The 25,940-nt window shown below is 40.0% G+C and overlaps 2 protein-coding genes across 5 annotated transcripts in view; one reads left to right on the forward strand and one right to left on the reverse strand.

Annotated features, from left to right (window-relative positions):
* CISD1 (CDGSH iron sulfur domain 1) overlaps positions 1 to 8,107 on the reverse strand; it is an 18,570-nt gene extending 10,463 nt beyond the window's left edge. Inside the window, exons 1-2 of the mRNA XM_004369878.2 lie at positions 7,935 to 8,107; positions 616 to 821 (exon numbers count right to left, since the gene is read on the reverse strand). Of these exons, the coding sequence (XP_004369935.1) occupies positions 616 to 821; positions 7,935 to 7,965 (237 nt within the window). The 5' untranslated portion in view covers positions 7,966 to 8,107. The remainder of the gene's footprint in view (positions 1 to 615; positions 822 to 7,934) is intronic.
* A 1,187-nt stretch (positions 8,108 to 9,294) lies between these two features.
* The window catches only part of IPMK (inositol polyphosphate multikinase), a 58,671-nt gene continuing 42,025 nt past the window's right edge, over positions 9,295 to 25,940 (forward strand). The window contains exons 1-2 of one of the 4 annotated variants that reach the window (XM_004369879.3): positions 9,295 to 9,806; positions 19,529 to 19,614. In XM_004369879.3, coding sequence (XP_004369936.1) covers positions 9,617 to 9,806; positions 19,529 to 19,614 — 276 coding nt within the window. In that variant the 5' untranslated portion in view covers positions 9,295 to 9,616. Of the gene's footprint in view, positions 9,807 to 19,528; positions 19,624 to 25,940 lie in introns of all 4 variants that reach the window. The other 3 variants (XM_023739426.1, XM_023739436.1, XM_023739444.1) reach the window with 3 other exon arrangements.

Genomic DNA, 25,940 nt, shown 5'->3' on the forward strand with positions numbered 1-25,940 from the left:
AGGAGACAGGAAAGCTGGTGATAGGGAACCCAAGGTTGAGTAAGGACAGTGTTGATGTGCTGTGAGGTTGTTAACCATTGTCATAGGGCAACATGTGTACTAACTGTTGAACGAGAAACTGTTTTGTTCTGTAAACCTTCATCTAAAGTGAGAATAGCAGCACAGTTGGAAGAGCGTAGTTGATGTCACTGAACTGTGCATGTAGAAATTTTTGAAATGGTGTCTCTTTGGCTATGTATATGTTCACCAAAAAAAAAAAGGTCGAGAAGGAAGAGGGTTGACATGTCGTGGGGTTGTTAACTAATGTCATAAAACAATATGTGTACTACTGTTTAATGAGAAACTATTTGTTCTGTAAACCTTCACCTGAAGTATAATTAAAAAAAAAAAAAAGAATACAGTTAAATTCACCTGAACTCAAGGAGAGTATGCTGTAATTTCACTGCATAGGGATCATACATTTTAGTAAATATATTCTTGAAGAGTACACAGAAAACAGAACAGATTAAGTCCCATTAAAAAAAGGGGGGGTATCTGATAAAAGTTTGATAGACTAGTTTAAAAAGAAGTGTTACAGTAAAAATGGCATTGATGTAAAGGACCGGTTTTCCTCACCTTTTTGGATCTCCAGCAACGGCAGTACACAGCTTTATCTCCCAAATCCTCCATGTCAAAAGCATGTACTACCTTGGGGTTGTCTTTCTGGATGTGAAGGTTTACCATAGCTTTGTGGCGATGATCTTTATCATAAAATCTCTTATAAGCTAGATAACCAATTGCAGCTGTCCCAGCAGCAATGGTAACAGCTGCGATCCACTCAACTATAGCAGGGAAGAAAAACAGGAATAATTATCAAAACCAAAATACACACTAACAATCTAACATGAATATTCAGGAAATCTCAGTTTTGGCATATTAAGTGTCCCAATAATCAAAGGTTTTCCAATAGTCAAAGGTTAACAAAGTGACCAGAACACACTGGTGTAAAAGTCCTTTGTTAAGACTTTCCCCAGCCCTTACTGAGGCAGCTGTGTATTTTTTGAGTGATGACAGCTAAATTAAGATAGAAGAGGGAACCTTAAAATTTATTCTACAGATGAAGAGGAAAAACAAGGCTTAATAATCTTTTACAAATGTTCATAAACAGATTTAAAATAACATGTGACCCTGATGGTACTCACTGCTTTAAAAACAAACCTGAAACATAAAAATTCAGATTACAAACAAGACAAAAAAAATCAGGAGGTGATTATGTTAACAAAATGACTCATCAGAGTTCATTTAAATAGTAAGGTCTCTAAGTGATTTCAAAATGATTTAATTACCAAAAGTCAACTGCCATACTACATAAAGCATAACCACAAACAGAATTGGTACTGGAACAAAAAACTAAAAAGAATTAAACAAAACCCTTAATTTCCACATTCAAAGAAATATATCTAGCAGGATTCTGGGTTTCAAAGTCATTCAAAAGTTTTGTTTTGTTTTTAAAATTTCAGAGTGCTTTCTCATTATTAAGACAAGAATCAGAATGTACTAATTTCATATTTTGTAGAAAACATGACTAATATAATTACAGTCAAAATTCTCCTTTAATAGGTTCTAAATGTCTATTATACACCAGTGGGTGATTATCTGAATTCCCTATAAGCGTCATTATAAATTTAAAGTCATTATTCTGTTTAATTACTTGCTTCAGTAACAGGCCATCTAGTTAGTGTTTTTGCGTAGCTTTTTAAGGAGTCCTTAGAAACCCAAACACTGAACAACTACCCCAGCTCCAAGGAATGATGGAGAGAAGAAAGCTCGGCATAGTCTGGTTTGCCTCAGCCTCAGAGGAGAGTTGTCTATTCCCAGCATGGAGTGGGCTGCAGGAAGAAGTTGAACAGGGGTCAGGATAAACACACTGGACTGCTTCCCAGTACTTCCTGAGTCAGATCTTCACAGTGTTTGAAATAAGTTCCCAGACTATCAAATAAAGCCCTAGAGAGTTAAGTACAAAAACACATTCCAGGCCAAACATAACCATATACATAACGAATAATTAACTCTATGGCTTATTTGCACCACTGAGTCAAATTTCTTACTTCACTAATTTGATCAATCAAAATACCTACTGGTGCCTTACATAAAACTGTAGCTCAATCTTGTAAAACTCTAATGGTAGGGAACACCCAATCTCATACTTAGTTCCTTTTATCTTGGTCTTCTGGCTTATTTAATAATCTAGTTTTTATCCAAAATTTCTAATTAGCATGTTCCTTGAATTCTATTTTCAACCGCAGCAGTATTTTTCTCTACAAAGTAATTGTTTGCCTCCCCACAACATTTCCATTCCTCCTTGTTATAATCCCCTAAAATAAACATTAATGTTATGTCCTTCCAAGGTGCTGCATGACTGAGAAAACAAGTTAATAGGTCATTCAACAACTTCAAACCTTTGGCCTCATCGGAGGATGTTTTTAACTACATATTTTGTGCATATTTGTCTTGAATTTTAGTGCTGCTTCATGGTACTACCCTGTGGTGATTGCCAAGTAGGACTGCAAGTCTGCAACGATTTCCAGCTTGATTCATAATATCCCTTTTTGATACATTATCTACCATACAACTCCCTTGATAAAATATTCCCTATAACAGGAGTTATAACAATCCACTTCTTAGCTAATGAAAAGCCACTCTGAATAGCTAACGTACCTATCACAAAATGGGCTAAAACATTGCTGTGAATAGTATATGCTCAATACCCCAAGAAACTAAAATGACCCAACTCTCTCAGTCTGTTAATTATATCGTATCATACTTTTTAGGTGAATCATGAAGTACTCGCTAGTGTATTTGTTTTGATGGTGCCTAACCAGTTGCCTTGAAGTGGACTTGGACTCACGGTGACCCTAAGTGTGTCAGAGTAAAACTGTGCTTCATAGAGTTTTCAGTGGCTGATTTTCTGGAAGTAGATCACCAGGCCCTTTTTCAGAGGTGCCTCTGGGTGAACTCGAACTTCCAACCTTTCAGTTAGCAGCCAAGTGCATTAATAGTTTGCACAATCCAGGAACTCCTTGATGGTGCCTACATATGGCAAAAAGTCTTGTGACCCAAAGAACAACTACATTTGGCTAGTATTGTGTTGTGACATAAAAAGAGAATCCTGTTGGAATTTCTACCTGAAACTCATGACAGGCCAAAAGAATCTCTCCTAGCCATTAAAACGATCTTCTTCTATTCTCTTTTCTCATATTACTAACTGAATACATATGGTGTCATTTTTTTTTTTTTTAGAAAAAACCTTTACCTCCTCCTGATTTTTTGATAGTGAAAATGACAGAGTAACTAATACGGAAAAGAGGCAACTGCTAACGTATCATCCAAAAAATGGGAGCCAACTCTAGTTATTATCCAATTGTGTCTGCCCCATGGGGAATCAAAACATGCACTGTGACCCTGCCCCACAGAAGGCTGACTTATAATCCTATACAAATACCACAGTACCATATGCGTGCTAGGAAAACAGCCTTGCTATTTGCTTGAACTGAGTTTTTTAGAATCACAGAGCCAGATGAATTCTTAAGAATTTTTTTTTCTTCCCAAACTCTAATTCTCTAATCTCATTAGGGACAAAAGTAAGAGTTTCCAGAAGCAAGATAAACGTTGCTATTTTATCATTACTGCAGACTGAATCAGTTTTTTCTGGCAAAAACCTGTGGACGCCATTGGCAACTGCAGGGAAAAGAAGGAAAAGGAAACCATGTGGACATAAAAACGATCATGGACTCAAAAGTCAACAACCAGGATAGAGAAAGAATTGAAAATCAGACACAACAAACAAATAAAAATTAATAAAACTCAAGCATTTAGTCCAACTGAATAGGGTGTACGCCTATTAAAAATGGACAACACAGTCTCAGAGGCGACAAGCGACTTTACCACATCCCAATTTGTCAAGATATTTCACTTGGCACCTTCCAGACACTGTTTCAGAGCTGAGATCTAGAAAAATCCTGAGCATTATTTCTGTCTCTTCTGGTTTATCCCCACTTTCCTTTTCTATAGACATCTCTCAAGTACAATTAATCCTATAAGCAGATCAAAACCCCATCCCACCCAACCTTGTTTAATTAACAATGCTTTCCATCTACACAAGTACCATTAATGGTAAGCCAGTATAAAGAATGAAAACACAGGGAAAGATAATATTTCTAAATAATTCCCCCATCTTGCTTTCCCCTTGGCCTACTAGCATATAATTTTTGGTTTTCTCAAAATTATTTAGAGATTGAGAAAACATAAACCTCTTTCCAAACCCCACAACGATGTTTACAACCCATTCCTTGGCTTTTCTTTACTGTGGAGATAATTTTGGTTTTACTTATACAGACAGAAATCTCACCCTGCTTCTTTTCCTTTAGCCTCCTGTCAGCCAAAAATGGCCCTCTCCTGCCCCCTGTCAACTGCCACAGAATCAGAATGTTCCTCTCAGGGAAGGGGGAGGGGAGCTGCGCTTAAACCCTTCCCTCCCTTAGGTCTCTCACAGATTGGTAGGCTGTACCTGGTATATTTTTCTCTAAGACCTGGCCTACACATGGTGTTCATTGTTAGCTGGGTAAAAATAATGGCTACTAATTTAAATTTGCAATTCCACCTGTCCATCTACAATCACATTGCTGTTACACCAAATGACTTATAATACCTTTGGCCTCATCTTAAATCTTAACCCATGGTATCAAAGTGTGGAATTTAAATATTTCCTCTGAGAATTTTAAAACCTTTTTTATTATGGAACATTTCAGACAAACACAAATGTAGAGGGACTAGTATAATGAACCCCACTTACCTATCTATCCACAGCTCCAGCAAGTATCAACTCATAGCCAATCTTGTTTCATCTATAGCCCCAAATTCCTCCTATTATTTACTTTTTATAACCTAGAGGAGCTATCTCTTTTATTCTTAGTATGAATTACACATCCCTTCAGACAAAAAAGAAAAAAAAAATCCTTTAAATAGTTACTTTGAATGACTCAATGAATTTACAGAACCCTAAACAATACTATTATATGTTGAAATGAAGTAAAATGAATTGGAAAATTATCAATTGGCTTCAACAAAAGACACAAGGACATAAAGGTTAGAGAATAGGAACTTATAAAACGTAGGTTTGGTTATATGGCTTGTAGCGGTCAAGGTTTGGGATGAATAAAGCAACACGGTGGAGAGACAAACCCCTATTTTGTAACTTGAGGGTAAAGCAGAGTAAAAATAAAAAGTGATTTGAGGGAAAGGTAGGTTAAGGGAAGTCTTTAAAAATATTTGGTTTAGTTTTTTTTTCTTTTTAAGATGAAGGTGAATGTGAAAGACTTTAGGCTGAAGAGAAGAAACCTCTTGTGAGCTGGGGCTTATGATTTAAGAGCAATAGATATTATTGGCGACGAAAGGGCTTAAGGAAACAGAAGACAGTGGTATCCGGGGACATGAGGAGAGAATGGTTTCAGAGTTGATCCCTTCCTGGCAAATAGAAGGGAAAGAATTAAGGATGAAAGAAGATTCAATAAGTTTTGGAGGTGTCAAGGAGCAAGACCTTTTGGAAGTTTCCTAAGGGTCATCTACTGAGCATGAGGAGGAGTTATGGAAACTGGGAGCTCCATGGCAGTGAAGCTACTTAAAGCCAGAAACTAAAATAAACTAATTAGTATCATTCACCAAACTGGTATTAAGAACCATCTTACTCACCACAATCTTTGACTGTATTTCAATTTCCAATCACTCATTCTCATTGCCTAGATCACTGCCATTATTTTTTTTTTTATAATCCACCCATTATTTTTCTTCTGAATACAAAAAAGAATTCTGTACACACTTAAACACTATTTATTTTTTATTTATCACATATTTATATAGTGCTTACCATTGTTAGGGATAATTACAGGGCCTTTATGATTACTAACTCATTTAACTGAGAAGAGACATGGTCATCCTCACTATTTTTCTCTCACAAAACTGAAAGATCTAAGTAGATTTTCAACCTGTGGGGATTAGTTCGTTTAAAAATTAAGAGCAGAACCAAATTTTGAGATTTTAAATTTAAATTACAAGGGAGATCCCCAAGACTTTCTTTGCCCCACCACTGTATTTGAGGAGGAAGGTGCTGGGAGAAGAGATTTACAAGGCTTTAGGCCTTTCTGTAAAGTCCTCAAAAACAACGTTTATGTTCTTAGCTGAAATAAAAAGTAGTTAACTCCTCATAGGCAAGTTGAGTACTTCATCTCTGAGAACCCGCTTCACCAAGCAATTTTCTATCCCTAAGAAAATGGCAAACTACTGGGAAAGTCACCTTTGAATGTCCCCATGGCTAAAACACCAAAAAACAAAAGACACTGGTTTTGATTTCAGGGAAGATTGTTGTTGTTGTGTGCCACTGAGTCAATTCCGACTCACAGTGACCCTGCAGAACAGAGTAGAACCGCCCCATAGGGTTTCCAAAGAGCGGCTGGTAGATTCGAATTGCTGACCTTTTAGTTAGCAGCCTGAGAGTGACAAGAGGTTCATCTATTTCACATTTTAACAGTATACTACACAAAGACTTTAGTATCCATTTACACAAAATGTCGTCCACATTTTAAACAAAAAAAGTCTTGGAATCTTTTGGCCTATCTCACACTTGCACAAACAGCTTTCCTATAAAATTAAAAATATTAGTGGCACAAATCACATTAACATCTTATTTTACACAGTAGTCTTATTTTCAAGAAGTTTTTTTAAAAACAAATCCAGAAAGAAACAAAAACCACCCCCTATTTTAAACGCACTAAAGGAGCCTCAAGATAAGCATACTTTGAAAAAATGTTTGCAAATAAATCACCTCCTATGTCCCTCATTAGTAATTAAAAATGTCATGGATTATGACCCTCATTCCTCTGCCAGGTAAATTTTGGCAACAGAAGTGAATTCTCCAATTTACAGAATCTACCACTCTATTATAAAATGGAGACTCCAGTTAGTGGGGACCTTTTACATTACCTGGCACCCAAGATGCTCAATATTTACTGAATGAATCAACGGGCTATTTCTACTTAAATTCTGGACAATCTTTTTACCTTTACTCAACAGGTAATCAAACCTTGGGGTGTGGCGTTTTATACCTGGGCAGAGACCACACATATCATATAACTTGGGCACAGTATTACACTATTATACTACCAACAGGAATCATAAAGTGGAACTCCGCACTGAACGACTTCTACAGAGTATCTTAATTTTAACTGGGCCTTTTGCTAAGTGTTGTTCTTAAACGCTAGGTACTAGCAGAATGGAAGCAAGGCTGAGAAAGCTGAAGGCTCAAAAAACTCAGTTTTCAATCCTCTCTCCTGGATTACCGCCACCAAGCGCCAGATGCCAGGGGCATGATAAAAAACTGGGAAAGCTGGAAACCTCGGATTGAGTTTCTTCCCTTAAGAAAAAAGGTACCAAACTAAAGAGATTAGTCATGCATCACTTCAGGATTGCAGGAAACCAACGTTCTGATCCCACGTTGATTTAAACGTGAGAAGGGGGGAACACTTTTCTTCCCCCACTTCTTTTTTCCGGGCCCTGTATTTTAAGAACACAGGCGTCTCAGAGAAGAACGAGAAACGCTAGCAGCAGCATTATTAGATATTAAGGTTTGGCTGGTTAGAGTAGCCGCGGTCCAGATCTGCGTAGATGGCTTGCATGGCCCCTCGCGGCTTTTGGCCGGTGACGCCGCCAATCCATACCCTGAGACTTCGCCCCCTTTCCCCGTCCGCCCAGGAGCCCGCAGCCGGGCCAAGCGTTTGCCCTTCTGCATCTCAAGGTTACAGTACCGGCAACAGCGCAGGGCACAAGTAATAGCCCGGAGAGGAGCTGAGTATGCCGCAGGTACGCGGGCCGCCAGCCTCACCCGCTCCCAGGCCCCACTTCACCTCGTACGCCGGAATTGGAAGTCAGACTCATGGCGCCGTCACTCGCAAGGCGTGTGCACAGGATACAGAGCACAAACAGGGCTCGCGCAGACAGCGGGAATAAAGGTACGAGGAGCGTCCTAAGGTACAGACACAGGGCTGCTACTGCGCAGGCGCCGCGGCGGACCTTAAGCACGTGTGTCTTTTCGCTCCCCGGTTGATGTTGAGCATGCGCAGAGCCTCTGTCCCAGACCTTAAAGTCTAAAGTCCGGATTTTGACAGCAGCAGAATGGGGAAGAGGCCTACAGTGGTAGCAACTGAGTTTGCGCAGCCCTGAGGGGCGTGGCCAGGGGGCGGGACCGAGAGGCAAGGCCCTGGGGACTGAGAGTTCAGGCCAGTTTTTACGTCTCTTCCAGGTGTGTGCGTTTTTAGGGGGCAAAGAAGACAGGTGCTACTAGGACATTTGCCATAATCAGATATCTAAGATTTTACCCAATATTTTCTTGCTCAGACCGATACCTGCAAAGCCAGGCCTAGTTTTCATATAAGGTGCTAGTGACAGGCACACAGGAATCAGCGACAGAGTACCATTCCAGAACCTCTCCTAGCTCCCGGCGTACATCCCTTTCCTCTCTTTGACTCGGTTAGTCATCTACTCAGGACCTCGGAACCTGCACTAAGGGTCGGGTGGAAGAGAAGGAAAAACTGCTATTTCTTCAAAAACGTGTTCACTTAAAAAGAATTAGGATTATTCTCTATCTGTACACCCTCAAATTAGTGTCGGTTCCAAATAGGGCAACAATCTGGGAAGGAGGACTAGGGCTAACTTGAAAGGTGTCGTAAAGATGCGTCTTATAAGAAGCTGTCTGCTTTTACTTCTATTGTGTTTCTGTGCGGGGTGAGAGTTGGAGGGAGTTCACTGAAATTAAGGACTGGCGTCTCAAGCCACTTTTGGCACTGCTGCTGCCTCCCTAACCTCCTAATACGTGATTGCTCCTCACAACTGGAAGCCCTTGGCGTCTTTGAGTCGAAAGCACTGGAATGCGCGGTGAATGAATGAAGGCTCAGCGGCCTCGGTGGCATCCTAACGCCAGCCCCCGGGTGGGGGAGTGGGAGGAGATGAGAAAGTCTTCGAGGTTGCGCGACCCTTGCAGATCGCCGTCAGAGTGCCCAGGCCCCGCTGCGTGCCGGCCCCGCGGCGGGGGTCCCGTCGGGCGCCCTCTGGGCATGCTCAGTAGCTGCGGCGGCCGCGGGTCGCGCAGTCGGAAGCTGGCGGCGGCGGCTGCGGAGCGGGCGGCGCTGACGCGCGCGCCGTAGCCGAGGGGACTGGAGGACGGCGGGAGGGGGCGGGAGCGCGGGAGGGGGGGCCGCTGTCGCCGTCAGGGGCCCAGGGAGCGCGGGGCGCCGCCGCTGCTCCTCCGCTCAGTTCCGTCTCCAGGGCAGCGCCGGGGCTGGCGGCCACAGCGGCAGAGCTGCGGGAGCCGGGAGCCGCGCTCCACCGAGAGTTGGGCAGAGGAGCGCCCGCGCCTCACCGGCGTAATGGGCCCCCTCCCCGGGCCTCAGCGAGCACCATCGGCGGGTACCCCCGGGCCTCCTCGCGGCCAAGCCTGAGCGAGCGACCCTCGGGCTCCCCGCCGCACCTTTCCTCCTCCCTTTTTTTCCTGCTGTCGCCGCTGCCGCCGTCACCGCTTCAGCTCTCCGTTATGGCAACGGAGCCGCCATCCCCCCTCCGGCTCGAGGCCCCGGGTTCCCCCGAAATGAAGATCCCGCCGGCGAGCGAGGCCGTCCCCGAGGGCACCCCGCAGCCGGCGGGCGGCAGGCTCCGCTTCCTCAACGGCTGCGTTCCCCTGTCGCATCAGGTGGCCGGGCACATGTACGGGAAGGACAAAGTGGGTAAGTGGGGGTGGCGCGGGGCTCGCCGCTACCCTTCCGCCTCCGCGAGCCCCCTGGCTGACCGAGGGAGCCCGGTACTGGCAGGCCGGGCTGGACGTCCCTCCCGGGCTGCACGACCCCCAACCCCGGTCTTTTCCGCCTTCCCCCGGAGCCTCGGACTCGTGCTGAAGGGGCTCATAAAGTGGGGCGGTTTCTAAGGTGTGGGGCGTCAGCTTGCCGTGGGGGTGGTGGAGAGAGGTGCGCCTAACCTCCCCAAGGAGGGTGGGTGTTGATTGGAGACGGCGTTCTTAGTGAAAATAAGGAACTTCATTTCTACTGGACGGGGAAGTAAATTCTCCCCTGAGCTCAAGGTCTGTTTATTATAGGCGAGTAGCTATTGCAAAAGAGAAGGAATGAAATGCAGATGATGCTACTCTACTGCTTTTCTTCTGGGTGCAGCTGCATAGCTGGAGGGAAAGCAAAAACAGAGTTTTTTTTTTTTTTGGGAAAGCTTGTCTCGGCCTATCCTGGATATCGCTCCTTGCTCCTTCGGGAGGTTTTTCTAGTGCCGCCTTGATTTCTCCAGTAGGCGTGGTTCCAGTGTTAGAGAAACGCGGATTCTTGGTAGGAAATACATCCTGGTAGAATAGAATGGTACGCAAATGAGACATTCAGTTGTTTTTCTTGTTTATCTTTATAAGACTAGATCATGGCCTGTGTGAGTTCCCAACTTTTGAAGCACAATACGGGCCTAACTCGGTTTATTCTCTTGGTGATATAGAAGTTCAGTTTACTAACTATAATTCTCCTAGCTTACCCACAGTGTTTCCCTAGGCCATGTTTACATGGGGGATATGATGGATGACTATGTAAGCACTGCGGACCATAGATTTGGAAGGGCCACTAGAGGCAATTTGGTTTATGCTGGTAAGAGGATTCAGATTTAGGTTGGTAAGATAATACTTTTCAGTTGAGGTGACTGAGGCAAGCCTGGTTAAGTGACTAGACTAAGGTCACACAGCTGCTCTGTAGTAGAATCCTGAAACCAAGGGTTCTGGGGTTCCTGTTTCTAAGCACTGTTTTTCCACCATGTAGTGTGCTTGCAGACACAACTTAAACGAGGCTTTTTGAAAATGCATGAGTACTAGTGTGAATGTATATGTGAAATATAGTGAACCATACTGATTTTTTTTTTTCATCATGTTGCTGTAATCAGGTAAGCTAACAAATCACTGAGGGCAGCAGTGGCATGCCTAGTACAAAATATACAATAAACTAGTTGATTGGCGTATGGCATAATACTTTCTTAAATTGTTTTACCTATGCCAAGCTTTTATTTTTTTCCTCTGAACCTGAAATGCCATTTGATTTTTAGGGATGTTAGAAATATGCTGGATGGCAAGGGAAAACTACTCTTAGTGAAAATAAAATTTCTGCTGCAAATAAATAACTCATATATTCACAGGAAGAGTAAGAGTTTCATGCAAGATATTAAGTGGAGACTTATAGCTGTCTTTTCCAATGAGGGTCATTTAGTATGTGATGTTTGTTTTCAAACCACAGTTTATAGTTACATAAAATTACCATAAAAACCAGTTGCTGTGCAGTTGATTCAACTCATGGCGACCCCATGTATGTCAGAGTAGAACCGTGCTCCATAGGGTTTTCTGTGGCTGATTTTTTGGGAGTAGATTGCCAGGCTTTTCTTCCAAGGCACTTCTGGGTAGACTTAAACTTCCAACCTTTGGGTTAGCAGCCTAGTGTGCATTAACCATTTGCACTACCCAGGGACCTTAGGGCTCAACATTGCTTGTCTTAAAAAAAAAGAAAAGAAAAGAAAAAGAAACTGCTTACATACGTGTGAAAACTGCTTATGCAGTATGCATATTCTTTGTTACATACTGTGGGACATTGAAATGTGTACTGCACTAGTGAGAAACTCAGGTTTAAATGCCAGTTCTACCACTGTCTAACCTTGTGAACTTGACGAGACGTTCGACCTCTTAGGGTCACATCACCTATGCAGGAGAACAAATGAATGGAATAATCCCCAGGGTACCTTTCAATTCTAAAAGATTTAAGTGTTGCAACTTCAAAACTCCCTTTAGAAAAGATAATATGCGCAGAATTTCGAACTAGGAAAAGGTAGGGAATGGGGGAAGGGAATAGGAGGCCAGCCCGAAGATATTTCACTAAGAATGTCTTGATCTTTCATTCTGAAAGCATTAGGGTGCAAAGGTGGGAGGAGAACCAGGTTTAAGTTCACAGTATTTTCAACATTGTGTTTGTTCCGTGTTCTTTTTCCTTTGGAACTGTCAGCAATAAAGAAATAGCTTAAATAAATGGTTTTTTGGAGGGGGATGGAGCATTGTTGAAAAATCTCAGACTGACATACAAGTGAAGTAGCTGTTTCTATTTTATGAAGTAAGTTTTTGTGGCTAAATGTGAAAATTTCTATTAGTAATGGAAATGTTCTTTGGCAATTATAATGAGTTTTGGTATCTGTAAGTTTTATAGTTTTTGTTTCATTTTAATGAAAGTAAGATTCCTATTTAGGGCCTTGAACCTTTGACTTTCAGTCACTTGTTTTCTTTTTTTTTTTTTATTGTGTTGACTTCCCCTGTATTGTGTGTTGTCTTTTCCTTCACCAAAGTTGACGCTTGTCTACTATCTAGTTAGTGACTTGTTTTCTTTTATTCCTCAAATTTCTCGGATGAAACATAGTAGATTTTTATTGTACCAATTTTATAGTTTCTAGCCACTTAAGTCAACGTTTAAGTAATTTGCTTTCATGCCACTGTCAAATACTAACTTTATTTTGTATGTATAAAGAGTCCTTATTTAAATTTTGAGTTTTTAAAAAAATAATTTAACATGGTCCTGGTAATAAAGGTCATTTAAAATGTAAAATTTCCCTAATTTTGTGATAATATTTAACTACCCTCAAAGGACTCTAATATATTTAAAATAATAAAAATTTAGAAACTTTATTCAGTGCATTAGCAATTAGTATTTAATTAAAAGTATAAACGTTCATCTGTTATATTTTGAAATCACTATTATTTAATGTGAATAGGAACTGCTCTACTCTGATTTTATATTGACCTGGACTTTAAGACTTGAGAGAAGGACAGTGGCACAGGGAATTAAATGTGGGACAGAATGGCCTTGCAGCAGATGTTTACTGAATGCTTACTGTTTTCCAGGCTCTGTACTAGGCATTCCGAAACAAATTTGAGGAAAATCCAAAATACAGTACCTGCCCTCATGAACTTTTGGTCTAGTGGGATAGAAAAACAGTCAAAGATTACATTAGTATAAAATTATAACTATGCCGCAAAGTGATAAAAGAGGAGGAAGTAAATTATTCTGTCAAAGTGGGAAATTGGGGTGGGGCTGTTTGGGAAATGGCTGAACAGGGAAATGAGAGAAGACTTCCTCCAGGAAAAAATAATCAGAAATCTAAAGTAAGTCTAGGATTTATTAACAACAACAAGAAAGGAGGTTGGAGGACATTAAAAGCAGTTGTTAGGTGCTTTCAAGTCAGCTCCAACACATAGCAACTTTAGGTATCACAATAATCTTATTCCATCTTTGTGATTGTTGGTATGTTTTAAGTCCATTGTTTTGGCAACTGTATCAATTCATCTCATAGAGGATTTCCCTGTGTATTTAGGAGGAGGAAGACATTTTAAAAGGAGCCTGGCAGTGAGATGAAGCTGGAGAGGTAGATGGGGCCAGGTTGTGTAGGGTCTTCTAGGTCTAAGGATCTATGATCCTTATCACAAGAACAGTGAACTGTAAAGAACTTTGTATTTCCTTAAAGAACACTCTATTTGATATGTGGACAATGAGTTAAACTGGAGAGGAATTGGAGGAGGGGAAGCATAATTCTGCAGGGAGGCTAGATAATAGTTTCACTAATCCTGGTGAGAGATGACTGTGGCTTGGACCAAGCTGGTAGAGTAGAAATGCAAGAAGTTGAGACAGATTTGGAAGGTGAAATTTAAATAATATTTTATTGTGTTTTCGGTGGAAGTTTACACAGCAAATTAGGTTCCCAAATTCCAGTGATGTTTATCACTTAAAGAGTGTAACCACTGTGTATCAAAAGTGTATAGTAGCCATTCCATTCAGATAGTTATCTCTGAGTAATTATAAATGAACCCTGAATGTGACTTAAAGCTACATTGCAAACAGTGGCTGAAAGAATTCATTTGCCACCCAAATGGCCTGATTAAAGCAGGTTAGATTCTCGAGGAAGAATTCCTTAATTTTATTTATTTTTGCATTAAATTTCACATAGTTTTTTTTCAATTGTAAGATTTGTTTGACTAGAGACTGTCTTTATATATCAGCAGAGCAAATGGGTTGAATATATTGTACTAGCAACCTAATCAACATTTGTTGAATTTAATTTTCAGTTATTTACACAATCCTGCATATATTGCTAGCAGAAAGATGCTTGAATGATGATAATCTTCCCCATTCATCAAATGGATAACAAGATAGTAATTCAAAGTTCAACAATTTATAGATGTTTCACTGTCGTAAATCACTTATAGTTTTAAAGTACAGCATTTGATCCTACTTTTGGTTTGGTTTGGCAACTGAAATAATTCTCATAATAAACTTTGTTAAAGACACTTGTTGGATAAAAAGAAATTTTGTTACTATCATTAATGGATTTTTCAATTTAGAATTGCTGTCTTAACCAACTTCTAAAAAGGAGTTGTTAGTCTTGTTAACTTTAAAAATTAAAAACATGAAACAAGATAGAACAAAGGTGCTTGAACAGAACAATAGATCTTGTTATAGTTAAGTAACAGGAATATGTTAGTAGTTTTTTTCCCTGAATTTTATTTATTATGTTTCTGAGAATATACACAGCAAAACATGCAGCAAGTCAATAGTTTCTACATGTACAATTAAGTGGTATTGATTATATGTTAATAGTTTTGATGTAGAGTTATAGTTCATATTCTTCACTGAAATCTTACTTGATTAAAGTACATTTAAATCTTAGTTTTAAGAATAAAATTTTTTTTTTTTTAGCATGTGAAAGTAGTATATGAACTTGAAGGAAAAATATTCAGAATATAGTAGTGCCTTTCCCCCTACTCTCACTCTCCCAGGAACAATTACTGTTAACTGTTTCATATGAATTCTTTTAGGTCTTTGTTTCTGGATGGATAAATAAATACGATTTTTTTTTTTTTCAGACAGGTATATGTATTAGCAACTTTTTTTTCAAGCTGTAGTATATCATGTAGTGTATTCATATTTGTGTTTATGATATACATTATCCTTTTAAAAATATTATAGATGTATCATAATTTATTTAACTGTTCCTTTGGTGGAGTCCTAGGGCCCTGGTGGCGCAGTGGTTAAGCATTTGGCTGCTAACCAGAAGGTCGGCGTTCAGATCCACTAACCAACCGCTTGTTGGAAACTCTATAGGGCAGTTCTACTCAGTCCTACAGGGTTACTATGAGTTGGAATCGACTTGACAGCAATGGGTTTGGTTTGCTGCAAGTGTTTGTTACTCCTAGGGGTTTTCTCTCACTAACCTACTCTTAGCCATTTGTTATAAATTTAAACTGAGTTATTCTTACTCCCTGGCAAAGTGGCCCCATCTTCTTCCCATGCTCTGCCTCAGGTGAGCCAGTGTGCCTAGACTGCCTTTCTTAGTGGTGCTTGTCTTTCCTTAGGTTTCATATTTGTTGTTTATGATCTTAGCTCTCTGATGTTTTCAAGAAAAGTTATGATTTTGTCAGTTATCTAGCTTTTTCTTTTTAGGTAGGAGAGATCCACTTTTTACCTTTCTATATCCTAGGCAGAAACTGGAAACCCAGGGTTTTTTTTTCTGACTCATTCTCTCTTCTCTGGTACTCCAATTATACATTTGTTAGAATGCTTGATATTATCCTATGGATTTCTAGTACTCTGTTCCTTTTTTCTTTTAGATATTTTTTCTCTTACTGCTTTAATTTAGGTATTTACTATTGATCTTTCTTAAAGTTCCTGGGATTACTATTTTCTCATCCACAGCTGCTTTCTCAAACAACTTGTAGGGGATGTGTTGGGGGATGAGTAATGTTATTAGTTTCCTAGGGCTGCCATAACAAAGAATCATGAATTGGGTGACTTATAAGAACAGAGATTTAGCGTCTTGTAGTTCCAGAGGCTAGTAGTCCGAATTCAGGGTGTTGTCAGGGCCATGTTTTCTCTGGAAGCTCTAGGGGAAGATCCTTTCTTGCCTCTCTCAGCTTCTGGTAGCCTTAGGTGTCTTTGGCATGTAGATGCGTCTTCATATGACCATCTTCCTCTGTCTCTGTGTCTGTTGTCCTCTCCTATAAGGATAGCACTCAGATTGGATTAGGACTCACCCTACTCCAGGATGACCTTGTGTTAATTTAACTGATAGTATTTTCAAAGACCCTATTTCCAAGCAAGATCACTTTCACAGGTACTAGGGGTTAGGGTGTCAAAATATCTTTTTGGAGGACACAATTCAATCCGTAACAAGTAGTGTCGAAGGATTTCTGTACCAAGCAATCTATTTTTGTGCTAGGACTATTGTAATATCTGATCCATCCTGCTACCCTACACTTTTGTCCAGTCTGCCTGATTTCTGCTTTCCAACAAAATGTCTTTGTTTAAAGGCAAGCCCACCTGTTTCCAGACCAGATGCTTATTCCAAGGTATGCCATGATTCTCTGTCCATTTTTATTAGTAATACTTTATTGTGTTTTTGGTGGAAGTTTACGTAACAAATTAGGTTCCCATTTAACAATTTCTACACAAATTGTTAAGTGACAGCAGTTACATTTTTCACAGTGTGTCAGTATTCTCATTAATTCCGTTCTGGTTGTTCTGTTTTCAGTTATCTAGATTCCCTGCGCCCTTAAACCTTCTTATCTTTGCTTTAGAGTAATTGTTGACCATTTGGTCTCATATAGATGATTTTTTAAAGGAGTGCAGTACTCACAGGTGATGTTCTTTATTTTATGAGCCAATCTGTTATTTCACTAAAGGGTGACCTCAGGGGATAGTTTCAGTTCAAGGTTTAAAGAGTATCTCATGGCGATAGTCTCAGGGAATCCTCTAGTCTCCACCGATCCAGCAAGTCTGGACTTTTTAAGAATTTGGGTTCTGTTCCACATTTTTCTCCCACTCTATCAGGATCCGTCTATGTGGCCCTGATCAGAACAGTCAGTAGTGGTAGCCAGGCACCATCTAGTTCTTCTGGTCTAAGGGTAGGTGAGGTCATGTTTTGTGTAGACTATTAGTCCTGTAGACTACTTTCTTCTGAGTCTTTGGGTACTTAAGTTGTTTCCATCATTTTGCTATGTGAATAGCACTGCAATGAACTTAGGTGTGTGTATGTCGTTAGTTGTCTCTTGTATTAGATCTCAAGGGTATATACCTAGAAGTGGGATTGCTGGATCATAAGGAATTCTATTTATATTTTTTTGAGGAACCACCATACTGTTTTTCATAGTAGTTGTGCCATTTTACATTCCCACCAGCAGTATATAAGGGTTCTGATGTCCTCACATCCTCGCCAACATTTCTTGTTTTCTCAGTTCTCTGTTCATTTATGAATGCTCTTCTTTTTTGGCCTGGAATTCAGTTTATCAAGGCTTCCTCACATTTACCACTCTTCACTAGCTCCGTAGAAAATACTGTTGTCATGGGAGTGAATATCTTTCTTGTTCTACATCCTAACCTTAGAAGTCCTCTTAAGTAATTTTTATTTGTAAGTCCTAAACTCTTTTGACTGCTTACCAACCAATCCTATGCATTTGTATTAATATTTACCTGCCTTCTAAGGAGTCCTGGTGGCCCAATGGTTAATTGCTTGACTGTTAACTGGAAGGCTGGCTGTTTGAACCTACCCAGCAGCTCTGTGGGAGAAGAACCTGTAAAGATTACAGCCTAGAAAACCCTATGGGGTAGTTCTACTCTGATACATACGGTCACTATGAGTCAAAAATCGACTTGATGGCCCCTAACAACAATACCAAAACCTTCGTTCTATTCTATACCTAGGTCTTAAAATAACTTGATTACTGTACCTCTTAAGTTGAGGCTTTCTGCTTATATTGATTAAATTCTGTATTTTTTGTCATGATTAAAATAACTTGACACTTGGCAAAAAGAAATAGAAACTCAAGTGACATAGTTTATCAAATTAATTTTTTTAATTGTGCTGTAGGTGAAAGTTTGCTGCTCAATTTTTAATACAAAAATTTATACACATATTGTTATGTGACACTAGTTGCAATCCCTATAGTGTGACAGCACACTCCCACTTTCCATTCCAGGTTTCCTGTGTCCATTCAACCAGCTCCTGTCCCTTTCTGCCTCTTCATCCTGCCTCTGGACAGGAGCCGCCCATTCAGTCTTATTTATCTACATGAACTAAGAAGCACACTCTTCACGAGTATTATTTTATGTTTTATAGTCCAGTCTAATCTTTGTCTGAAGAGTTGGCATCAGGAATGGTTTTAGTTCTGGGTTAACAGAGAGCCCAGGGGCCATGTCTTCAAGGGTTCCTCTAGCCTCAGTCAGACCATTAAGTCTGGTCTTTTTATGTGAATTTGAGTTCTGCACCACGCTTTTCTCCTGCTCCATCAGGGACTATCTGTTGTGTTCCCTGTCAGGGCAGTCATTGATGGTAGCCGGGCGCCATCTAGTTCTTCTGGTCTCAGGCTGATGGAGTCTCTGGTTTATGTGGCCCTTTTGTCTCTTGGGCTAATACTTGCCTTTTGTCCTTGGTATTCTTCATTCTCCTTTACTCCAGGTGGATTGGGACCAATTAATACATCTTAGATGGCTGCTCACAAGCTTTTAAGACCCCAGATGCCACTCACCAAAGTGGGATGCAGACATTTTCTTAATAAACTTTGTTATGCCAGTTGACCTAAATGTCCCCCAAAACCATAGTGCTCAAATTTTTGAATAGATTTATTTGAACCCTCTTCTGTGAACACTATTCTGTGCTAACTAACATGGTTTTGTGAAATACAAATACATGAAAATTTAAACTTTTAACATAAATTTGGAATGAATTTTCATGATATAGGGACGGGGCTAGTGCTAGTATGCATATGGTGACTTTAGAAAAAGACTTCCTCTCTGAGTAGAAAGATTGTAAAATGTGCCCCTTTCTCTCACCTTGCAGAGCTCCAGGATTGGTGCCTTATTTCAGCCCTCATTTTTCCCCTTAGCTAGGTGTTTTGTACTACCTGTACAACCGTATGTAGCTTTGCTGAATCAGGAAAATAGTTGCTTTCTCACAACAGGTGAGAAAAACGTTAAAAAAAATTACCAAGTAGAAAATTTATATATGACCATTGTTAATATGTTTATTTTTTTAAAAATAAAAATGGGATCAATAAACACTACTGTTTTTAACCTGCTTTTTGCTTGACTATAAATTAATATCTCGGAAAATTTTTATTAAAATTTAGTGTTCTACTTATTAGAAGGTCTGAATGGGTCAGAAGGGAGTTGTGGTTGGAGAGAATAAAATTAAGCTGTTTAGAATTTGTGGTCTAATGCTTTGCATATAACAAGCATGAAAACACTTTGGTTGAATGCTAAAATGTATGAAATAAGTAAAAAAAACTCATATTTATGAAGGTGGTCTGCATGGAACTTCAGGAGCAAATCTGTCCTATGAAGCAAGGTACACTATTATTAAGCCATTAAAATTTTCTGATTTTATTCCTCAGGTATATTGCAACATCCAGATGGCACAGTTTTGAAACAGTTACAGCCACCTCCAAGGGGTCCAAGAGAGCTGGAATTCTATAATATGGTAAGTGAGGTAAGATTTGCTTTGTTAAAGTGTTTTTCAGAGTTTTGCAGAGGAAAAAATGTACTGTAATATGGACTACCAATATGTATGTAATTATAAGTTGAAGGCATTTATTATTAAGGTTCCTATCAGAAAAGAGAAATGAGCATTTTTATGGTTTGTTTTTTCTTTTATCATTTGATTAAGGAATAAAATTGCTGTATTATCTTCAGTAAGCCTTTTCTTTCTTGACTAGCAGTGTCAGAAAATTTTTGACTTGGAATGTTTCTTATCAAGGATATGAAAGACTAGGTTATTATTATTATTTTTTGTGTAATAACTTTATTGAGATATAATTCGTATAATGTTTAATTCACTGATGTAAAGTGTATACAGTTCAGTGATTTAGTGTATTCACAGAGGTTTGCAACCATCATCACCACAATCAATTGTAGAACATTTTCATCACTCCAACAAGACCCTATACCCACTAGTAGTTGCTCCCCATTTCCCTTCCAATCTCTCCAACTCTATAAACAGCTATTAATCTACATTCTGTCTCTATGGATTTGCATATTCTGGACATTTTATATAAATGGAATCATGCAATGTGTTATCTTTTGTTACTGGCTTCTTTCATTTAGCATAATGTTTTCAAGCTTCGTACATGTAGCATGTATCAATACTTCATTCCTTTTTATTGATAAACTATATATATTGTATTATAGATGTATAATATATATGTAGTGACCCCATAGGGTTTCCAAGGCTGTAAATCTCGACAGAAGCAGACTGCCACATCTTTCTCCCATGAAGCTGCTGGTGGTTTCAAACTGCTGACCTTACAGTTAGCAGTCAATGGCTTTAACCACTGCGCCACCAGGGCTTCTTGTATGGATATGTACCACATTTTATTTATCAGTTGATGATCATTTGGGTTATTTCCACCTTTTGGCTATTATGAGAAATGCTATGAACACTCATGCACAAATTTTTGTGTGGACATATCTTTTCATTTATCTTGCGTATATACCTACGTGTATAATTGCTGGATCATATGGTAATTCTGTGTGTAATCTTTTGAGGAAATGCCAGGCTGTCTTCCAAAGTGACTGTACCATTTTAAGTTCCCATTAGTAGTGTATGAGGGTTCTAATCTCTTCACATCCTCAACGTTAGTTATTATCCATCTTTTTAATTATAGCCATCTTTGTTGTTGTTGTTAGCCCCAACTCATGGCAACCCTGTGTACAATAGAATTGTTCTGTTGTGGTCCATAGCGTTTTCATTGGCTAATTTTTTGGAAGTAGGTCACCAGTTGTAATCCATACTGAAGGCTGTAGTCTTTCTTCTTCATCAACAACTATTTCTCTTTTCAATTCTGTTTGAGTTTGTTTTATGTATTTTGGAGCTCTGTTGTCAGGTGAGTAAATGTTTATTATGTTTATTTCCTCTTGGTGAGCTGACCCTTTAATCATTATATAATGCACTTCTTTATCTCTTATAATTTTGACTTAAAGTCTGTTTTAATCAGAGATTATTATTGCCACTCCTGCTGTCTTTTGGTTACTATCTGCTTGATATGTATATATTTTTTTCATCCTTTGATTTTTAACCTATTTATGTCTTCGTGTCTAAGATGTGTCTCTTGTAGGCAACATATTGATGGGTCATGTTTTTTAATATATTCTGCCGCTCTCTTGTCTCTTGGCTGGTACATTTAAGCCATTTACATTCAGTGTGATTATCTATAAATATTATACTGCTGCCTTTTTGTTAATGCTTTTTTTTTCTCGTGGTATTCTTTGTTCCATGTAATTTTCTGTGCTGAGTTCTTTGTGTTTATGGATTTCCTTTTTTTTTTTTCTTCGTTGTTGATTTTGTGTTTACTGAGTCTTTTTGTTTTCTTCTTTATTTTGGTGAGTAGATTTATTAATTTTCTTTGTGGTTCCTCCAGAATTTACCTTTATCTTCCTAGGTTTAAAATGCTCTATTATATCTTGACTTCCTCTCCATGTGGAAGTTCTGTAATGACATCATTTATTCTGCCTTTTTGTTTTGAAGTTGTTGTTTACAGACTGACGTCTCTGGTTCCGTTTTCAATTTTGCAGTTTTATTTTGCTTTTGAGAATTCTTTATCAGGATTGATATCGGGGTGATGCTGTTGTGTGTCTTAGTCTAATGTTGTCTGATGTCATTGGTTCTCTGTCTGAAGGACTCCATTTAATATTTCTTGTAAAGTTAGTCTGGTTTTTAAAAATTCCTTATTTTCTGTTTATCTGGGAATGTCCTAGTTTCTCCATCATATTTGAGACATTTTTGCTGGATATATGATTCTTGGTTGGCATTTTTTTTCTTCAGGGTTTTAGATATGTCATCCCACTGCCTTCTTGCCTGTATGGTTTGTGTTGAGAAATCAGAGCTTAGTCTTGTTGGTGTCCCTTTGTAGATGATATTTTGTTTTTCATGAGCTGTTCTCAAAATTCTCCTTTGTCTTTGGTCTTAGAAAATTTGATTATGATATGTCTTGGTGCTTTTCTTTTAGATTCTGTCCTGTATGGGGTTTGTTGAACTCCTTGGATGGAAACCTTGTCTTTCTTGATATTAGAAAGTTTTCTGCCAATAATCTTCAACAGTTCTCTCTGTGTTTTTTTTTCCCTCCACTTGTTCTGGAATTCCAATTATGATTAAATTATTCTTCTTGATAGTGTCCCACATAACTCTTAGGCTTTCTTCATTTTACCTTATTATTTTTTCTGATTGTTCCTCAAAGTAGAATCAAGGGATATGTCCTCTATTTCGCTGGTTCTTTCTTCCATCGATTCACTTCTGTGTCCTTCCATTGAGTTATCTACTTCTGGTATTATTAGTCTGGATTTTTATTTGTTTTCATATGGTTTCTAATTGTCCGTCATTTTGTTCTTGTATCATTTTCCTGATTTCTGCTAAGGCATTGTCTGTGTTTTCCTTAATCCCTTTAAGGATTCTATATATAAGTGTCTTAAATTCCTTGTCAGGTAGTTCTACTACCATTTCTTTCTAGTGAAGGTTTTTCCCTCTTTATTTTGCTTACTTGTTTGAGCCATCTTATCTTGTTTCTTCATGTGATTTGTTATTGTCTGATATCTCCAAGGTATTAAGGTATTCATTTATTCATGTATGTATGTCTTTATTGATTGTATATATATTCATTTTGTGCTTTTTTGTTGTTGTTTTGTTTCGATGTATCTGGAGTTTTGTTTCTTCTCTTTCTGTTTAGAATGTCTTTCTTCCTTTGTATTATTTTAATTGTTATTTTGTGGTTCTGGTCTGTGTGTGACTTTGGTGGTATCTGTTGGCTGTATGTGATTTCCTCTCACTAGTGGGTGTGGTGGGTCACACTTACATGTGAGCCCTCTGTTGTTAGGCTTGTATGTTTCCCCTTACAGGACTGATTGGAAGTGGGAGAGCAGGTTCTTTCCCTGATATTGGGTGATAAGTGTTTGGTGGTCATGGTTCTTCCCAGTCCTGGGGAGACTGTGGGGTCCTTTCAGGTTGGTGCTGGCAGTTAGCATGTTTTCTGGAGGTCAGGGCAGGATGTCTCCATATCCACTGTGAGGGAGTGCTACCCAAATGGACAGGGTGGGCCTGCTGTGCGTGCATGAATTGGCATCTCTGTAGGTGGTGAAATATCAGGGGGTTTCAGTGCAAGTGCAGATGGCCTGCAGAAATTGGGTGTGGGATGTGTGACGTTGCAGCCGGTGGATGTTGGATGAGGGCACTAGGATCTGCTTGTTGTTTGACAGGGGTGTGGCTGGTACCTCTCAGAATGTGACTGGCATTGCTGGTGCAGTGATGTTTCTGTCCGACTGGTCACCTGGGTGTAGGTGCAGGGAGTGTTCTTGTTGATTGCTGGGTTGGGTGCTGTTTGTGTGCACTGCCAGTTGCCAGGTGATCAGGGCAAGGTTACACAGGTTACCGGTCACTGAGTGAGTGGCACGGGAACTCACACTACCGGTTGTTAGGTGGGCAGAGTGGCACGGGGGTGGTTGGAGCGAGTGAGGACCAGACTCCGTCTGCAAATCCTACAGCACGAGAGTGTGCACCGTGGATTGCCAGCTGGCGGTGTAGCTGTGCAGGGATGTTCGGAGATGGTTTCGAGCCTTCAGTTGCGAGGTCCACTGGTGTGGGAGTGTGCTCCACGGATGTCTGGCGGGTTTCAATGTGTGGGGATGGCCGGGTGCAAGCCTCTGGTTGCAGGTCCGACGGTGCAGGAGCATGTGTGTTGTATCACTGGGTAGTGGGGGAAGGGAGGACTCACTGCTGTTCACCAGAAAGACGGGGGTTGGGAGAGAAAGGAGAAGTGTCTTCCCCCAGCCTCTGTCATGGGCACCGGGGCACTCTCTGCAGAGTGCAGCCAGCGATCAGGACCCGGTCGCAACCAAATGTGAAGGAGGGGCCCTGTCCAGAGTCTGATCGGGTGGGGCCACCACTCCAAGGATCTTCCACTCCACCATCACCACCTGCCCAAATGATCAGGGACTGCTGCTGGTGAGTAGGTCTGTCCCTATTTTCTGGCTCCCTCCCTGCTCTATGGTCACCTGGCATCCCTAGGGCTCTTGCCCGCCTTGCTGAACTTTCCCTCCTTAGATCCAGTTCATTTTCTGCTCACCTTGCTTTACTCCAGGTTTGTCTACGCAGTATTCTGTCTCCTCTTGGGGATTCTGTGAAGTTACCTTCCTGTGCTTCTCACCTGGGAATGCTGCTCACTTTGTTCAAGACGGCCATGCTGCGTCAGGCCAGCTGGTAGGGTGCCTATAGTCCATAAGTCTCCCTGTTTGCTGTTTCCGTTCAGTTTCTCCTTCCCTTCGGTGTTTGATCTAATTCTTCATCCTTCTGTCTGCTGTTCTGGGTGTTCAGATTGTCATTTGTATCCGTTTCACTTGATTTCTCGGTTCTTTGCTGCAGGGAGATGGCAAGGTGTGTGTGACTAAGCTGTCATCTTGAGCTGTCTCACCTTGCCTGATTGCTCTTGATGCCCATCATGTTTCTTTACGGTGGGGCTTGTATTTTTGCTTGTTTGTACGGAGTGCCGTGTAGGGGTAGTCTTTTTTTTAAATTCTTTCACCTACTGCTAATATAAAAATGAAATAGATTTTTATATAGTCTTCTTATATATCTAGCAATCTTGCTGAACTCTTATTAATTCATATTTATGTGATGCTCTTTGGGGTTTTCTAGGCAATTATATCTTCTGTGATTGGTACTTATGTTTGTCCCTTTCAATTGCATATACTTTTGTCAGGGACCTCCAGTTCAGTGCTTAACAGACCAATGATGGAAGCATCTTCCTTTCATTTAATAGAAAGGTTTCTAACATTCCCCCTTAAATTATGATTTTCTAAGGTTTTGGTAGACAGTTCTTATCAGGTTAAGGAAACTGCCTTCTGTGTGAGTCAAATTCCAAACCAAACCCATTGCCATTGAGTTGATTCTGAGTCATAGTGACTGTATAGGAGAGAGTAGAATTGTCTGATAGGGTTTCCAAGGCTGTACATCTTTACAGAAGCAGACTGCCACAGCTTTCTCTTGTGGAGTGGCTGCTGGGTTCGAACCGCTGACCTTTCAGTTAGCAGCTGAACACTTCATCCACTGTGCCACCAAGGCTTCTTTTTGTGAGTCAGAGTCCAGTAAAGAAACAAAAGGCACATTCAGGCAGTTTAATAAAGGGACAATTTACAAAGGTGTGGTTAGGGTTTAAGGCAGTCTGCAAGAGATAATGCAGTAGCATCCCTGTGTCTGAAGGTGTTCAGAGAGGGAGTGGGTTCTGGAACCCAGGGAAGGTAACTTCATGGGGAACACATGACCTGATAGGTGGGAACTCAGGGAGTAAATAACCTGACCTCAACTCTTCTGCTCTCCAGACTCTTGATGTCTTCCAGTAGTGAGAGGGCAAGGGAGCCCATTGATGCAGTTGATTTAAGTCAGCCTCTTGGGTGGAGAAAAGTAGAAGGGGACAGGAAGATACACAGCATGCTTTCTATTTTTATTTTCAGCAACAATTTTAAACATGACTGGATTTGAATATTTTTCAGCTACCTTTTCTCTGTCTATTGAAATGATCATGAGTTTCCTCTTTTAATCTGTTAATGTGGTAGAATAATAGGTTTCTAATATTAAGCTACCTTTCCTTTCTGGAATAAAGCCTACTCAGACATATCTTTTTTTGTTTGTTTTTTAGTAATGTGCATTGCTTGATTTGGCTTGCTAGTGTTTTATTTAATATTTTTTTTCCAGCTATGCTCATGTCGTGGTTTGAATTATGTCCCCCAAAAAATGTGTGTATCAGTTTGGCTGGGCCATGATTC

Source organism: Trichechus manatus, unplaced genomic scaffold, assembly GCF_000243295.1.
Source record: "Trichechus manatus latirostris isolate Lorelei unplaced genomic scaffold, TriManLat1.0 scaffold00007, whole genome shotgun sequence".
NCBI lineage: Eukaryota > Metazoa > Chordata > Mammalia > Sirenia > Trichechidae > Trichechus > Trichechus manatus.